This window comes from Rutidosis leptorrhynchoides, chromosome 1 (genome assembly GCF_046630445.1).
Source record: "Rutidosis leptorrhynchoides isolate AG116_Rl617_1_P2 chromosome 1, CSIRO_AGI_Rlap_v1, whole genome shotgun sequence".
Taxonomy (NCBI): domain Eukaryota; kingdom Viridiplantae; phylum Streptophyta; class Magnoliopsida; order Asterales; family Asteraceae; genus Rutidosis; species Rutidosis leptorrhynchoides.
In genome coordinates this window covers 539,596,819-539,614,277 of record NC_092333.1, presented here as the reverse complement: position 1 = coordinate 539,614,277, position 17,459 = coordinate 539,596,819, and the positions used below count along the sequence as shown (strand labels likewise).

Sequence of the window (17,459 nt, the reverse complement as noted above, 5' to 3'; positions counted from 1 at the left end):
ATACGAAGACTTTTAGCCAAAAAAAAAAAGAAAAAAAAATTCACCGGGTTCGAAACGAAAAACCCAAATTTTTTGTACTGAAAAAAACATTTCACTGGGAGCGGGTGACCCCACTTGCGTCACCCGCCCCTCTTCATTTCCGCCTCTGCTCATAATGAAAGAAAACTTCAGCTACATACCGTTAGTCCGTTACCCCACAGTTAACTTCCTTGCCGAAAATCAAGTACAAACCTGTTGGAGAAAAATGAACAGCCAACAATAGTTGAAGGACTAAATAGCAAACTTTCAAAAAAACGATAATTCGAAATCTGGCTCGTTATTCCCATTTTACGGTTAATTAGAAGAAAAACACACACACACACACTAACCATAATTCGTTTCATGCATTCACCATTCACCGTTCGATTCCCGTTACTTTCTCCGGTGTTATCATCACCAATTCAATTACATCTCCGGCGAACAAAAATTAAAATTAAATCAACGAAAAAGGGCACCATTAATATACATCTCCACCTCCGCCCAGAAACCCTAATTTTCCCTCAGTTGACCGTCATAAGTCAACACAATTCAAAATGTATCACGACGACTTCATTACGGGAGTCGAAGACGGTCTACGGTTAGCGAAACGCATATATTTCGGCAACGATAGATCGGTTGCAGCGCCGAAACATGTGACACCAATGGAGAAAGCAACGCGATCGTTGTACCCTACGTCTCCTATGGTTTACGCAGTGATTTCGAATCCTGCAATTGTTGATAATCCTGATATGCCTAGTTATCAGCCTCATGTTCATGGAAGATGTAATCCGCCTGCGTTGATTCCGTTACAAATGAATGGGATATCGTTTGAGGTTGATTGTTATTTGGACACCGCGTTTGTTACGATGAGTGGTTCGTGGCGTGTGCATTGTGTCATGGGGAATGCTAATTGTAGTTGTCGTGTTGCCATTCCTATGGGTGAAGAGGTGATCATTCTATTAGTATCTGGTTGATTATTAATGTGTTTAATTACCTTTTTACTCTTATTTGATAGACAAATAGATGCATTATTTTTTAGGGTTGTGATTGGGAATACTAAAATTGTTAATCTGATTATTCGTAAGTGAAATGAATTGCTTCAAATAGGAAATTTTAAAGTTTGGAGTTGCTTATTTCCAAGCTACAAACCATCTCAAAATAGCCAATGGTTAATGTCCTAATATCCTCGAGGTTAAGTTCAAACCTAACTAGAAGTATATCTGGTTAGAGATTAGGTTAGAAATGGTTAAGGGTAACCTTTTTAGACCACGTATATCTGAGTAAAAATACTCACCCTATCTGGACAGTCTGAACAGAAAAATCTTATACGATTACGTTTATTCCGAGCTGATGATTATTTTCAATAGCAAATTATTGAAAAAGGTAACAAAAGTTGCATAAATATTTGAAGTATGAAACCTAAGTTCAGATTTGTTTCAATTAGATAAGTGAAAGCTCAAAATCTTACAAAAGTGTAAGATTTATGTCATAAATCTTGTTACATCCATTAGGAATTTGATTAATTTCATGCTATCTTTATATATATACAAAATTAAACTTAAGCCCTTTTAATGTGGGAATAAACATACATCACCTGAAATCTGTTTTTATTTCAATATACAATAAGTATAGAAACTGTTTGATTAGCTACTGTGGGTTCAGTTTCACAATCAAAGACATTGGTCCCACAATTTTCATACAAAATTGGAGATGTCATGTTTTGTTCTTTCTATATTTAATGTCAAGCTAGTGGTTTGTAGATATTCAAGTATGTTTATTCTCAAATAATACTATATCATTTGGCTAACAGGGTTCAATTCTAGGTGCGGAGGTTGAAGTACCAAGAAAATCATATTCAACGCAATTTGCACCAATTGAAGTAAACGAGCAGAACGAACATGTTGCCAAACCTGAAGATGGAGGCCTCTTGAAACCCCATATCTTTACTTTGACTGTACCACAGGTTAAAACATGTAACAGAAATAAGATATGATCATAATTTCTTCATTATATAATCAGGCTGAATTAATATTTTCAGGTTGATGGTGGTTCAAATCTTTCAATTAAAGTTAGGTGGTCACAAAAAATAATGTATAAAGATGGCGAGTTTATATTGATTGTACCTTATAGCTTCCCAGAATACGTTACTCCTGCAGGAAAAAAACTACAGAAGAAAGAAAAGATACAGCTGAATATAAAGTGTGGGCTGACTACCGACGTTGTGTGTAACACAAGTAGTCATCCTTTAAAGGTGTAATTTTGATTGTTTTATTTGTTATTAAATATTACATTATTATTGTTATATAATATAACAATTATTAATCAAGTGAGAACTTTGTATGCCAGGAACGAAAGCAAGAACCGGGAAAGTTGGACTTTTTATATGAAGCGCAAGTTCTTTCATGGTCAAGTACAGATTTTGTTTTTACATACCATGTGAGATTTCACCTTCTGTTTATGTGCATTCGTTTACACAAAATGTGGTGCGTTTTACGGATGAACTTAAATGGTTTTCAATATGTTTCAGGCTTCTACAACCAATCCATATGGTGGGGTCCTTTTGCAGTCTCCATCACCAAACAGTATCGATCAAAGGGAGATGTTTTGTATATATCTATTTGCAGGACCTGACAAAAGTAGAAAGGTTGGTTTACGAATTCGATCACAAATTTCATAATTTAGTTAGGACTGTTTCATATTTGTGTGCTAACTTTGGCAACTCGTATAATAGGTATGCAGGAAGGAAGTTGTTTTTGTTGTTGATATAAGTGAAAGCATGAAAGAAAAGACAATTGAGACTACCAAAAATGGACTGGTTTCAATACTTTCGAAGCTTGATCAAGAGGATTCATTTGGTATAATAGCATTTAACGATCAGACTGACGCATACTCATCGACGTTAGAGTTAGCAACTGAACAAGCAATAAAAAATGCGTCCGAGTGGATTGACACGAACTTTGTTGCTACTGGTGGTACAAACATGTCAATTGCTCTTACTCAGGTTATCGTGTTTCTTGATCTGTGTTATTAGTACTTATGTCACATATAGCTGGCATTCAGGCCGGGTTGGATCTAGGATCAAATGTCTTTGGGTCGAAACGGGTCATGGGTCAAACGGCTCAGATTTTTAGACAAGTCAAATGGGTCGGGTCGGGTCTAAATGTCACATATTCCTGATATATCATGATATAAAATAGAGAATATGTATCTAGGCTTTATTGACTGTGATTTCTATGGTTCAGGCATTAGAGATGTTCTCTGGAAGCAGCAAATCGGTTCCAATGGTTTTCTTTGTTACTGACGGGGCTGTTGAAGATGATAGACAAATCTGTGAAGTTGTACAGAAGCAATCAAAAGTCAAAGGATCAGAATTGTGTCCACGTATTAACACGTTTGGTATAGGTAATGCATTCAGTGCGAAATATGCACTGTTTTTCATCTTTTATTTGCCTTTTATGTCCTCATTTTCACAAGATTTGGGACAGATCTTTTATATATGTTCAGTTATGATTCAGGAAACATGCATTTTGTTATTTTGCTGTTCAAGTGTAGCTATGAATGAATATAAAAATGAATGTAAATTAAGCATTCTTTTTAATATGGAATTGTAATCATTTTGATTCTTCGCAGGTTCGTTCTGTAATCATTATTTCATGCGAATGCTTGCAATGATTGGCAAGGGTCTATGTGGTGCTTCTTATGATGCGGGTAATTAACCGAGGTTAATTAATTTCTTAAGACAATATTAGGATGTTTTTAACTATTTGGGACATAGATAGACAAATCACTGATGATCTTGCTACAAATGAAATTTATCAGAATCGATTGATGATCGGATGCAGATGTGGTTTTCCAAAGCTTCTTCAACCATAATGTCCAACATTGTACTTGATGGTCTAGACGATCTTGATAATCTAGAAGTATGTTTGTGTCGACCTATTATGTTCTGGTTCGATGTTACATTATTTGTCAACTAACTTACTGTATCTTATACATTTTACAGATTTACCCTTCAACCATTCCAGATCTTTGTTCTGAAAGGCCGTTGATGATATTTGGACGATACAATGGTAAATTTCCCGATAAACTGAACGCTAGGGGCGTCCTTCCCGATATGAGTAACTTTACGATCGACATACAAGTCAAACAGGCTGATGACATACCTCTTGAAAAGGTACCCTCTTTTTCAAGTTTTAAGAATCGGAATTTAGTAACAAAGAACAGTAAATTTTGCCGCCCGAGTATCTACTAAAGTATTAGAAGATTTACGTGTAACTTAATTGTATCTTGATGGAGCAGATACTGGCAAGAAAACAGATCGAATCATACACTGCACAAGCATGGTTTACACAAGATAAAGAGCTTGAGGAGAAGGTGAGTAAATTTAAACTTATCTAGTATCTTATTGTGTATAATATTTAATCAGTTTTAAATAATCATGCTCATGTTGCGTTAATTGGGTTGAATGATGATTCTGCTAAAACAGGTGGAAAAAATCAGCCTAGAAACTGGTATTGTATCTGAATATACAAATATGATCTTGATGAAAACAGAACCTCAAGATAAACCTTCAAAGCTTCGAAGAAAACAAGTAAGTTATGGTGAACAATCACAAGATAGCCCAGTGCCGGGCCCTGAGTTCCTTGCAAGAGGTCTCAGGTTCGGTTCGAATCCTGTCTAGGACAAATATTTAGTGGTGGCCAGGGATGGGTTGGAAACAGCCATGGAGTAATCCTGTTGGGCTGCGTACATCAGAGTAAGGGGTCTGATTACTCGCCCTCCCGGGTAGCCCGAACAGGGAAAACCTTCTACCTTTTTTTCATTTGTTACAAACACACTTATCATACATTTACATACATTGTATGTATGTATACACGCAGAGTAAAAAGGACAGTGATGCTCTGAAAACAGCGGGTCCTAAAACAGAGAAGATTAAGGTGTTGTACGAACTAGGGCTAGGGTTTGGAAGCGTAGTTGCAACTAATGAAAACGTCGCTCCAGGTTTTGGACCACGACCACCGAACCAAACAGAAATACTTGCGAGGGTGGCTGGCAACTGTTGTGCAGATGTATTCAGCAAGTGTTGTTGTATGTGTTGCATTCAAGCCTGTTCACGGGTCAACAACCAATGTTCGGTTGTGTTGACCCAATTATGCGGTACCTTGACTTATATCGGCTGCTGTGAATGTTGTCACTAAAGTTGCCAAGGTTAGCTGTACAGAAGTTGCATATCGAGCTTTGACGCTAAAATATGTCAAAACACAGATACAAAAAATGACATTGTTAAGCGGATAACGAGTGACGTGTAAGAAGGCAATGGAGTCGATTCGCATTGTATATAATGAAAGTATGAATTCACAGATCAAGGAATCAATCGGTTCGTAGAAAAAAAAAAAAAAAAAAAAAAACTTAAAAAAAACTGCCTAGTTTTATTTTGTACAGTTACAATGATTACTTTGATTTGATGTTATCGATCTTAAGCAAAATTATATATACAATCTAAGTTGTTGCAACACTGTTACCTATCCATTTTTATGTTCCTCGATTGTTACTTCTGAAGTTTGCCGGGTCAAACAAGATCCATCTTCTGCAATTTGTTCGTTTCTCTCAACTCTTGCTTCAAGCCTCTCGTTATCATCATGAAGCGATCCATCAGGGCTGACTTTCGCAACATCTTTTTCATATTCGTCAACTTCGACTTTTGATTTCTCATCATCGTCGCCAACTGATAGATGGTGGATTGTCTCTTGAATCTTTGTCATTCCTTTTCCAACAGGTTCAATTGCTTGATTTATAGTCAGCTTAACATCATCAACAACCTGCAAACAACAAAAAGTGTTAACAAAATATTTTAGTCCAATGTGCAACAGTTTGACTATACCTGGCAAACAGGTCAGGCTGGGTCAGTTTGGTTAACGGGTTAAAACGGGTTTGGGTTAAAATTGGTCATGGGTAAGATTTTTAAATAGGTACAAATGGGTCGGGTTGGGTAAACATGTCAATAGGTCAAAACAGAGGTCAATGGGTCAGGTCAGGTCAAACTGTTTGACTATCAAAAAACACCCGGGGCTTACATGTTGACCACCTTCCATGACTATCTCCTGAACACTTTCTTTAACACTTGTTCCAGGAGCCTCGACCTTTGTTTCGGTCTTTTCGATCACAGCCGGTTTCTCCTCATCGAAATCCTCTACTTTTGCAACTTCTTGTATTGTATGGGTCGAAACTTTACCATACTCCGATAGAGTCAAAAAATGATAGGTTTTGGCCGAAAACACAAAAACATGAGCGACGGCTGCAATAGCCATCTGTCAGGTATACCACAAAAAGACAAAATTCTCAGAATTTGAAACATCTAACAACTACATGTACAATATTACCCAAAAGGCTAACAAGGAAACCTTACTTCAATACATATCAAAAAGTCCTGCAACTCGGTCTGAAATCTTCCCTCGTTAGGCAAAACTTTAAAGTAACATAACAATGCAATACCGACACCTTGCCACCATGTTGCAAAAACAATGGCTTTAAAACTTATGAATTTTGGAAGGGGCTTTATTGGTTCGAGTTTTTCATGAGTCACGTAGTAGAATTTCACGAGACAGTATAATGCCCACATTTGACTGAAGTTTATTACAAAAGCAATATAGGGGTACCTGCAATCAAGCCTTCTATTTTAGGACGATTTACATAATTTATCAAGTTTTTACATATAGAAAGTTGTTAAATACGTACCCATAGTACCACTTGAACTCACCATCGCCATAAACGCCCAAAAGTGCTAATACCATAGCCAAAAATGAACACAAAGTCTTCAAAATCATCTGCAAACAGCATAGAACGAAAAAAGCTTATAAGCTATAGACTATAGACTATAATAGAAGTAGCAAGCAATGGTCATTAAACTTACATATTGTACTAGTCCAAATTTCTCTATTTGAAGTAATCCTTCCCCAAGAACACGCGGTTGTCGAAAGAATTTACATAAAGATGTTCTATTAAAATCTTGCTTGATATCCTTCCCATCTAACAAAGGCTGTTTCAGCAGTTTTTCTTTCTCACTTTCAAGTAACTCAACAACTCTTCTTTCTCCACCTAAGGATAAGTATTACCAGGACTAATTGGGTAAGCATGTATAATCCAGCAACAAATGCTTTCATTCACACACACACACACACACACACACACACACACACACACACACACACACACACACACACTCACACACACACACACACACACACACACACACTGATTTGGCAGGGTGTACCAAGACAGGCAATCAAGTAACTTCCAAAGGAATAAAGAGCAAAGGCTTCATAGCAACTTCTTAAGATGTCACAAGGCAGAGCAAGTATCGGTTGCCATAAGGACAGAATCTGAATGATAATAAACCTATGATTAATTCTCTGTTAATTCCCTGTTATGATTTGTAATCAGACCTTCTATTTATTTACCGAACGAAAGTTTTTAGTTCTCTTATTACATTTGTCGATTCGCAGGGATAAAAAAATGATAAAGAGTGGATAGATACCGACTGGATGGCATAGACAGGAACCATAAATAGAACTGCCACAATCCATTTTTGCTCCTGTAAAATTATAGTTAGAAACACACAGGGCCAAAGCTTTATTTGCTTCATTCATATACAAAATGCAAGTTTGACTTTGCACAATTCACTAAAAAAAATCTTGAATAAGGATCAAATATCTTGAAATTACAACCAAAAAGCAAAAGCTACTTTTAAATAACTAACCTCAGGATTGGTGTAGAATTTGAGATGCTGAACAATCAGAACAGAGGATAAAAACAACGCGATTAACACAAAGCATGCTGCAATAATTAGACCTATTCCGTGGAGACTTCTATGTGTACTTTCGTTCATATAATTAACTCCTTCTGCTAACATCTTTCTATACATCACATTCAGAATCTGCATAATGCAATACAGTTAGTCCTTTAAAGACTTGAGGAAATTATACTCTCAACTGCATTTGATGCATATAGCTTCACCTATAAACTAGTGAATGTAAACTATTTTAAAACTTTCTATTGTACTGTATGTATTGAAATTACTGATAACATGTTATGATCGGGTAATGTGACGTTGCAGACATATAAGTTGCCACACCATTAAAAAAAAGTGTATAGAGGTTATGTACACACAATAACAATAATTGTACACACAATAACAATAATTGTAAATAATCAACAAAAAGTGTGTGAGAGAAAATGCAATTTGGGAAAAGCAAGTTATCTCAAAATGCCGTTTAGAAAAAGAAAAAACTATTTTGAAACTGCAGAGTAATTCCATACGCAACAATTTGATTCTGCCAAACACCTACCGAAATGGAGCTAATTAACACCAGTTTACTATTGTGCAGTAATTCATATGTCCCTATAACTAATGGTAATCATTATCACTGGAATTTAATTAGCATGAAATGAAATACTAGTTATGATTAAACATGTGATAAAAAGGCGTTATTTATAGTTTTGGTTATCATATTGTGTATTATTATGAATATGAATAAAAAAGGAAAAGCGAAAAGGAAAGAACTGCTGACCAAGGGTGACGTCATTGTCTGGAACCGAAACCCTAGAATTGAGAATTGAGAATTGAGATACAATTGCGTTTGAACCCTGAGATGGACGCGTAGCAGTTCGGTTATTGGAGGGAGGGAATGTGTGACACGTTGCTGTATAATTTGTCGTTTTAATCCCCCTTTACGTCGGTCCATACGAGCCTGTATAGAAATAACAGTAAAAATCAGTTTTACTCCTGCTGTTCAACCACAAGTGAGAAAGCACTTTGACACAACTTAAAATATCCTCGTTTTAGAATGACGTCCGGGAAAAGAGTGGAAAGCAGCTTTGATATGGTCGCACTTTTTTCTCTGATAGGCTCGCTTCTTCAAGCTCCGCCCCTTATTGAAAAAAAAAAAAAAAGCGCTAACCCTCCTCAACTGTGTATCGATCGAAAGGTGGGGCGGCACAGCCCCCAACCAAGGGAGTGATTTCTTCTTAGGTGGTTTCTTCTTAGGTTGTTTCTTCTTAGGTTGATTGTCAGTCAACGGTGCTTTCTTCTTTTTAGCTTTCTTTTTAGGTTCTTTCTTGTCTGTCTTAGGCTTCTTCTTAGGTTGATTGTCAGTCAAAGGTATCTCGTCTACAGTTGGGTTAAGAAGCGGAACTACAAGAAAGCTTTCTTTATCTTTATGGATAACCAATTCATTTTCAGTCTCACTTCACACAGCACAGCGCCTTGCTATTTGCATTCATCCTTGTAACTTACCGAACCTACGAGTCGTCCGGCAGAAAAGACTTTCTGAATGGGGTAAAAGAACTAGTTACATGAATAGCCTTTTGGGCTAGTTTACTAAGCTTTCGGTCTACATAAACTTCATATCCTCACATACTACTTTTTAATTCATGTACACCTGATTATCTAATATACCCTTAATTGTAGTTAGAATAAAGATATAAGTTCAACTCTCTAAATTAATCTAGGGGTAAAATTGTGAGTTTATGAGACAAAAGTGTACGTGGACCAAAAAAGTAGTATGTAACAATCACCTTCCCTAACAGTGCGTTATTTAATTTGTTTTGCCATCTCCAAATTAACCACAAGAGAACATAACGGGTAGCGAGACAAATTTCATTAACCACCTCTGATCCAACATTAAAGTTTGCCGAGCTAATCACAGTCGAAACTCCATTCGGCAGCAGAGATGTGATACCCCACCATCACAAGAAACCTCGCCATAAAGATACAATTTTCAGGCATTGGGTGAAGAGGTGATCACAATTTTCCTCGAAACCACAACAGAAGGGGCATAAGTTGTTATCCAGAATTACACATCTTCGCCAAGTTAGGCCTAGTTGGGATCCGGTTCAAAGATAGACGCCAAATGAAAATATTTATTTTTTTGGCATGATAGATAACCATTTGACTCGAAACAGACCTGATGGTGGGCCATCACCAAGCAAAAATTGATCACAAAGCTTTGATAGTATATTGACAGAGAATTGGCCATTAACCCCCAATAAACATTGCGATGAATCGATAGATGTGCCAAGAGGTTCAGCAGGCCTTTATAAATTTTCCGGGTCATGAAGTTCATTTAACAAACTTCCGCGAGCCTCTGATCTCCAACACCAATTACTGACAAGACCACATTTAAATAATTCATGGTAGAACTATTTAAATGTTTTTTTTTTTTTAATTGATCTAAGACATAACAGAATAGTCTGTATATGAAATATATATTACTCGTGATACGATACAATGTAGCACCATTAGAGGTTTCAAAAGCTGTGTAAACAGTTCTAAATAAAGAAGAAAAGTTGAACATAACTGTAAACTCAAATCGTAAGTATAGTCGAGAATTGAGCTGACTAATGTCAAAAGTACATAAAGGCAGTGCCTTTTAATCTTCAAATGCGATTAAAGAGATGAGTGATTCATGTGAAGGAAAACGAGATATGAGTTCAGAACGTTTAGCCAACACAAAGTCCTCAAACTGAAACGCAGGTGCAACCGTGCACCCCACCAAAGAAAAATGCTCCTCTGCATTCCTCGGTGCCTTTTTCACAACTACGTTGTCGGTAGTTATCTCATAGTCTTTAGTAGGAAACGCTCCAAACCACACGTTTGGTGGCACTGTATACTGCAATAGTTGGTTTTCATCGATATCTTGTCCAATGCATGTTAACTTCAAACTACCATCTTTTTCGTCTATCTCCAATATCTATTGTACAAGAATTATGTTACTAACACAAATAATGTTTTATATTGGATTAAAATGAAGTAATAAATTAGCATAAAAGTTTTATCTAGATTATATTAGGGGTAAAAATATTATACCGTAAGAGGTTCGCCCATATAGAAGTGCCATGTCTCTGCACTTGGAATACGATGTAGGTGTGAAACGCTCCCTGATGGAAGTAAGAAGTATATGGCTGTACTGATAGGACGATCAACCTTATCTGTTCATTAGATTAAATCAGCAAGCAGATATGGAAAAAAGAGCGTAGATCAGTACATAACACAAATAATGCAACAACAATATTAATCAAGAAGATTGTTAATACTGATAAACTTGCTTCCTGCACTCTGTGACTCTGTGAGTGCTTATTAAAGTGCTTACTTGCTTAAAAACTAACAGGTACCAACCTGCTATTGTTATTGTTTATTTAAGCGTTTATCAGTTTATTTTTTATTTTAACACCGATTAATTGTCAAAAAACTACTTATCTGCTAATATTATCTCATAAGAATAATCACTTAAACATAAACAGGTTCATACCTACTTATTTTTAAAAAAAAAAAATATCCAAACACCTCCATAATCTTATTTAAACAAATAGGCAGTTTTTAAACACGTTAATAAGTGATTCCATACTATTAGCAAGATTAACAGTTTACACAAGAAAAATCCCTCACATCCACATAGATTCATAGAATGTAGAGTATAAAGTTTTAACCTTTTTAGTAGATGATGACTTATTAGGTTTTAGGAATATAATTGTATAAGGTCCATAAACACTATTCTTAAGAAAGTTTGATCTAATCTAGTGTAATGAATGGTCAACATCAAATTTGCAGATTGTAAAGGGTCAATATGATCAGGTGAAGGTCAGAACACATTCATCGATCATCATTAAGATCTATACACAGATATAGCAACTTTGATCAAGAACATGAACACATAAATATAAAAGCATTAGATTATATTTAGATAGATGAAGAAAAAAAAAAAAGTATAGGGAGTAGTTACATTGAGGGGGAAGTTGAGAAGTAGAAAGGGTGATTGAAGTATCTCTGAATGTTTCAGTGAAAAAACCACCTTCTGGATGTGGTTTAAGATTCAACTTATGAGCCACTTCAGATGCTGTTTTCCCCATTTTTTTTTATCTTATCAATCATTAACCAATATCAATTCCGGCAAGCTGTTCATTGTAAATTGAGCAGCATAAAGATATAAAGATTAGTAAAGGCTGGCCGCCCCACACCCACCAACCCCCTTAATGCCGGTGCCACGAGGATATTTATATTATTATAAAATAATAAATTGTCATAAATAAAAATTATTCAGACTTAAAAAAATTCAAAAGTAAAAAAAAAAATTCAAAACTTCCGTGATGATGTCATTCAAATAATTAATTGTATTTAATAAAAATATTAAAATATTAAATGCATAATATATGAATCATTATTGCACAACTTTATGATAAAACACTTTCATGACCATATGAATAATATTTGAAACTTTATGATAATATTATGGTAAAACATCTTCATGACTATATGTATAATATTTGAAGCATTATGTACAACTTTATGATAAAACACTCTCATGATCATATGTATTAACTTTAAAACAAATTGTACAATTTTTTACCAAACAACTCATGATAAATGTACAAATTTTGAAACATATTGTACAACCTTCATATAATAATTATATTTAAATTTTCAAAAATTCAATAGACATTTTTTATTGCTAATAATTATTATTAAAAATATAAATACTCATTTTTTCATTTTTTAAGTAAACTTTATTATTTAAATATGAATTCTCTTTACGGGATTAATTACGTTACATATGTATGTAAAATACATATCTCAATAAAATGTTGTAATATAGACTTTTATAACAATGAAAATAGTAATTGTGATGAAATTTAGAAGGGGTTGTGGGGGAATAAATGTAGTTCATTTATTCTGATCAAGTTAAGCACATCAATATGTTTGTAAAAACAGCGAGAAGTTTTTTAGTCGGAATCTGTGGTTCCACGAGTCATTAAACTAAATGACTTTAGTATTTACATCCATTTAATACTTAAAACATATCATTAAACTGTTTCGTTCAAACAAACACGTGGTGTAACGGGTCATTTCACTAGTTATAAAATATATACATCGTATTTTGATATACTTGAAGTTAGTAAAATTTTAAAACTTTAGAAGATTAATCAAATCTTGGTAAAACGATAATCTTTGACCTTGAATTTTGTAATATGTATCGTGTTTAGTTTCAGTTTCGGTTAGAGACTTAAAACGGGCTAAAAATCTATATTAATGAAGTTTATATTAGAGAAACTCAAGTCAGAAAGCCTTTCTTTCATTCTGGTGCAATCATTACGTTAAAAGTTCAATGCTCTACCTACTAATCTATACAACAAAAAAATGTAGTATTAAATAAGGATCGGTGTGAAACCTCTTCATCATATTAAAAGGCTCACTCACTAGTATACAAATTTACGTGTCTATGACTTTTTTTTTTTTTTTTTTTTTTTTTTTTTCCGAAAGGCAATTATATTAAACTCGAGGGGGGGGGGGGGGGGGGGGGGGGGGGGGGGGGGGGGATACAATTGAAACGATTAAAAACAGCATGACCAAAGTGTGAAAATCCAATCAAGCCAATCAATCTTACGTTGCTTACTGCAAGTATTAATCCATTCAAACGATTTGAGTTGAATCTCCATTAAGGTCGTCGGTCCGTTCCAACTTGAATTCGAACAAATCTTTTAGTTACGATTATTCCAAATAAGATGAGCACGCGTCCATTTCAAAGCTTGCCAAATGTTTTTTCCGGATGAAGTTAGAGCTCGATTACAACTACCACGGAATGCTTCGTTGATGCATAGATTTGTGAAAGACCCAAGACCCCACCATTTATACACACGTTCCCAAATGTCAAGAGAGTGTCAATAAAAGATTAAAGAGTGTTCAATGTTTTCCACGTCGTCATCATATAGAGGGCATCTAACGAAATCCACGTCAATACCTCTTTTGTCAAGTTCGGTACGGACCGGTATCCGCCTTTTAAGAACCCTCCACATGAAAATTTCCACTTTTGCAGGCACATAATGGTTTCGTAGTGTTAGTAGACGTGAGCAGCCACCCATGAACAGTTTTTCGTCAATTAGTTTTGAGAGTTTTCTTGTAGTGAAAATACCATTTGATGCCAAACTTCAAACCCATTTATCCATGCTTGTATCATGCTTAGCATAACGCGAGATTTCACTTAATAACTGTTGAAGATCTGTTGACGCACACCCTGAAAGACCTCGAACCCAGCTCTAGGAAGAAACACATCCTCCTTCTGTCCATTGCACCCGATCCTTGATTGTAGCCTGTTGATTAGACTTTAGGAAAATTAACCACTTGAATCTCTCTTTTAGAGGTGGCCCAGGCCCCAGGAAGCCATGTCGTAAGCCAAAAATGCGTATTTGCACCATCGCCTATCGAATTTATAAAGGAACTGCTGAAGTCGATTCCTAACTTGTCAATAGAAATTCCTGCATGTAAAATATTAGCCCAAACGCCACGCTTTCCTGTCGGGTTTTTTTTTAGACCCGAAGGAAGGAGAAGCCCGTTTAAACCATGTATACTTTTTATGACTGAAACCCATAAAGCATCAAGTTCACTTTTCGCCCGCAAAAACCATTTCCCAAAAGTGAAAGATTTTTACCCTGATGACTCCTGATGTTTAGACCTCCTTCGCCGTAAGGTAAAAGAGTGTCGTCCCATTTAACCCAAATTAACTTTGTTTTGTCACCCGTCCCACCCCAAAAGAAATTGCATCTAAGACTCTCTAACTTATTTATCACACTCACAGGGGCACGAAAAAGAGAGAAATAGTATAGCGGTAAACTACTAAGGACCGATTTTACAAGCGTCAAACTTCCACCAAAAGAAACCGTTCTTGCTTTCCACTCCGCAAGCCTCGAGCTAAACTTTTCTATTATCGGATTCCAATTCTCAATCCTGTTTATATTTCGACCTATAGGGAGGCCGAGGTAGGTGAATGGAAGCTCCCCAACTTTACAATTAATTTGATTAGCCATACCCTCCACTTCATTTTTATTCACCCCTGATCCGTAAATGAGACTCTTTTGAAAATTAATTTTGAGGCCCGATAAGTTTTCGAAACATTTTAGAAGCTTCATTAGATTGCAAAAGTTTTTTCTACTCCACTCCCCGATGAAGATGCTATTGTCCGCATATTGGAGGTGCGAGATTAGAACTTTATTACTCACAATCTCAACCCCCTTGAAAACCCCATCATTTATTGCCTTTTTTGTAAGATAGTTTGGTCCTTCCCTGGCAATGATAAATAGAAAATGTGACAGCGGGTCACCTTGCCTTACCCCTCTTTCAATTACAAACTCGCCTGTGTGTAACCCGTTAATAAGAATCGATATTGAGGCCGAGTTGAGACAAGCTCAAATCCAATTATCCATCTTTGCCCAAACCCCGTCCTTTTCATCATTTAGAATAGAAATTCCTAACTCAAACTATCGAAGGCTTTCTCAAAATTCACTTTGAACACGAGACTTTTCTTTTTATTTGTTTGAAGATAGTCTATTGTTTAATTTGCTACCAAGGCTCCATCAAGTATGAATTTCCGCTTCACAAAGGCACTTTGTTCATCACCTGTGAGATTAGGGATAACTTTCCGAATACGAATTGAGAGAATTTTCACGAGAATTTTATAGTAACACCCGATTAAACTAATGGGGCGAAAATCATTTAAACTCAATGGATACGTCTTCTTTGGTACCAACGTAACAAAAGAGGAGTTGCACCCCTTTGAGATTTCACACTTATCACCGAACCAACTTAACGCGCGTAGGAGATCACCTTTAATCAATTCCCAATGAAATTTAAAAAATTTAAACTTGAAACCATCCGGCCTCGGGGCCTTGGAACAACTACATTCTTTAATTGTCTCCAATATTTCGTCCTCCGAGAATGCGATTTCAAGTTAGAACGGCTTTGTGTGTATGTGTGTCACACACCTCTTAACTTGAGTTCACACCCTCTGATTGAAAAAGTCACCTCGGTAGTGCTAAACCAATGACTATTATTCATGCCTAGGTGGAAAATTAATACTATGAATTCAACTTTCAAACATATTGCAAACAATCCTATTATATTTTAATATAATGTTTTTTTTTGTAATTCTTACGTCTGAAATCAAGTGATTCAACAATTTAAACCATTAGTTCTTAAACCACTCGCAACGGTTCACGTGCTCAACAATCTCTGCATCCCGCCCCAGAGAGGGGAGCCGATGGCAGTGAGCCCGACTGGCTCGCCCACGGCCCATCACCCTGTTTCTCGTGTTTTTCGACCTGTTGGGGGCCGAGTATAACAGCTATGCTACCATTGAAATTTTAAAAAAGAAATTGATTCAAGTAGGCCCTTCATATGGACAAAGAACTGTGACATCATGCATGCATCTGCTGCTCCAAAATATGCTTATTAAACACATTCTTTATCTTCCAACTAATCTCCACAAGTAGGCTCTTCGAACAATCTCAAAAATTCAGAAAATGAAAACAATGTGGCAATTTGTTTTGTTGAGGAATTGTGTGATGGTTTGGCCCCATTCTATTTTTTTTTTTTTCTTTTTCCTTTAACTTTTCAGTTTTGTATACTTATATATAACGCATATTGAATAATGTGAATAACATGTTCTAGATACCATCACTTGTTGACATGCCCCAAATACAGATGTAAACCCATTTGATCTTCTGAAACTTTGTCTCCAACATTGGCTAATTGGTCTGCAATAGATTTGATCTCTTGACAATAGGAAGTAACATAAGAGAAATCATCAATACGGATTGTATTGACTTTGTTTTGTAGATAGAGGGCCCGTATGTTTTTGTTTTCTTGAAACATTTTGAAGTCGTGACCAGGCATTAGCAGCAGTCGATTCATCTTCCATAAATTAGAAGATCAAGATAGATTGTGCCATAGATCCACGGTAGGACTATGGCATCTAATCGAGACCAGAGTGCAGGATTTGGAGGATCTGTAACAGTAACCGATGATGTTACAGAATCGGTGGTGGTGGCAGGTGGAATAATATGATCGAGAACATCATATGCTCGACAGTGAATTTTAAATAATTGTGACCACGAATTGTATTGACTGGTTTTGAGGTCGAGTGTGATTGGAATGACGTTTTTGATGTCGGTAACTGCAAGTGTAGGATGAAACTTAATGGATTTTGTCATTGCAGATTGGAGATGAAAGAAGCTGCAAATCGGTTTAGAGAAAGAACTGGAAAAGAAGACAGGATCGTATAGGATAAGAGAGAAGTCCTGATACCATGGAGGCGATTCATATCATTAGGAGCCTTATGGAGAAGTATAGAGAAAAGCAAAAGAACCTACACATGGCGTTCTTAGACTTGAAAAAAGCATATGATTGTATTCCGCGGGAGTTAATCTGGAAGACCCTTAATGATCGAGGTATCCCGAGTAGATATATTAGAGGCATTAATGATATGTACGAAGGTGCAAAGTCTCGTGTTCGGACGCCTGTGGGAAACACAGAGTTTTTCCCGGTGGAAGTAGGTCTACACCAGGAATCAACACTCGGCCCTTTTCTTTTTCCTTTGATTCTCGATGAGCTGTCTCGA

General features: G+C 36.1%; 3 protein-coding genes across 4 annotated transcripts; 1 reads left to right on the top strand and 2 right to left on the bottom strand.

Annotated features, from left to right (window-relative positions):
- Positions 1-572: 572 nt before the first annotated feature.
- LOC139842849 (uncharacterized) lies at positions 573-5,216 on the top strand. Its single transcript, XM_071832952.1, has 13 exons — positions 573-965; positions 1,829-1,981; positions 2,057-2,269; positions 2,365-2,454; positions 2,546-2,662; positions 2,750-3,019; positions 3,261-3,420; positions 3,649-3,726; positions 3,838-3,938; positions 4,022-4,192; positions 4,318-4,392; positions 4,505-4,609; positions 4,899-5,216. Exons 1-13 carry the CDS (start codon positions 573-575, stop codon positions 5,214-5,216), a joined length of 2,244 nt encoding a protein of 747 aa, XP_071689053.1.
- A 199-nt stretch (positions 5,217-5,415) lies between these two features.
- Positions 5,416-8,747, bottom strand: LOC139878056 (protein LAZ1 homolog 2). 2 transcript variants are annotated; one of them, XM_071865347.1, is made up of 9 exons: positions 8,586-8,747; positions 7,775-7,951; positions 7,553-7,609; positions 7,289-7,397; positions 6,929-7,113; positions 6,754-6,842; positions 6,425-6,674; positions 6,093-6,326; positions 5,416-5,837 (listed from the first exon to the last, which is right to left on the bottom strand). In XM_071865347.1, exons 1-9 carry the CDS (start codon positions 8,598-8,600, stop codon positions 5,541-5,543), a joined length of 1,413 nt encoding a protein of 470 aa, XP_071721448.1. In that variant the 5' UTR covers positions 8,601-8,747; the 3' UTR covers positions 5,416-5,540. The 2 variants fall into 2 exon arrangements, with proteins under 2 accessions (XP_071721448.1, XP_071721450.1); XM_071865349.1 differs by lacking the exon at positions 8,586-8,747 and adding an exon at positions 8,032-8,128.
- A 1,523-nt stretch (positions 8,748-10,270) lies between these two features.
- Positions 10,271-12,028, bottom strand: LOC139878040 (uncharacterized). The gene is made up of 3 exons (XM_071865346.1): positions 11,796-12,028; positions 10,883-11,004; positions 10,271-10,766 (listed from the first exon to the last, which is right to left on the bottom strand). Exons 1-3 carry the CDS (start codon positions 11,920-11,922, stop codon positions 10,446-10,448), a joined length of 570 nt encoding a protein of 189 aa, XP_071721447.1. The 5' UTR covers positions 11,923-12,028; the 3' UTR covers positions 10,271-10,445.
- Between the last annotated feature and the right edge of the window lie 5,431 nt (positions 12,029-17,459).

Excerpts from the sequence above, each read along its gene's own strand:
- LOC139842849 (XM_071832952.1), top strand. The coding sequence starts at position 573 with ATGTATCACGACGACTTCATTACGGGAGTCGAAGACGGTCTACGGTTA. Across the intron at positions 966-1,828 it reads CCATTCCTATGGGTGAAGAG|GGTTCAATTCTAGGTGCGGA; the intron begins GTGATCATTCTA and ends TTTGGCTAACAG. Across the intron at positions 4,393-4,504 it reads ATAAAGAGCTTGAGGAGAAG|GTGGAAAAAATCAGCCTAGA; the intron begins GTGAGTAAATTT and ends CTGCTAAAACAG.
- LOC139878056 (XM_071865347.1), bottom strand. Across the intron at positions 6,843-6,928 it reads AATTTGGACTAGTACAATAT|ATGATTTTGAAGACTTTGTG; the intron begins GTAAGTTTAATG and ends TGCTGTTTGCAG. Across the intron at positions 6,675-6,753 it reads GAGTTCAAGTGGTACTATGG|GTACCCCTATATTGCTTTTG; the intron begins GTACGTATTTAA and ends GCTTGATTGCAG.
- LOC139878040 (XM_071865346.1), bottom strand. The coding sequence starts at position 11,922 with ATGGGGAAAACAGCATCTGAAGTGGCTCATAAGTTGAATCTTAAACCA. Across the intron at positions 11,005-11,795 it reads TTCTCAACTTCCCCCTCAAT|ATAAGGTTGATCGTCCTATC; the intron begins GTAACTACTCCC and ends TCTAATGAACAG. Across the intron at positions 10,767-10,882 it reads ATATGGGCGAACCTCTTACG|ATATTGGAGATAGACGAAAA; the intron begins GTATAATATTTT and ends CTTGTACAATAG.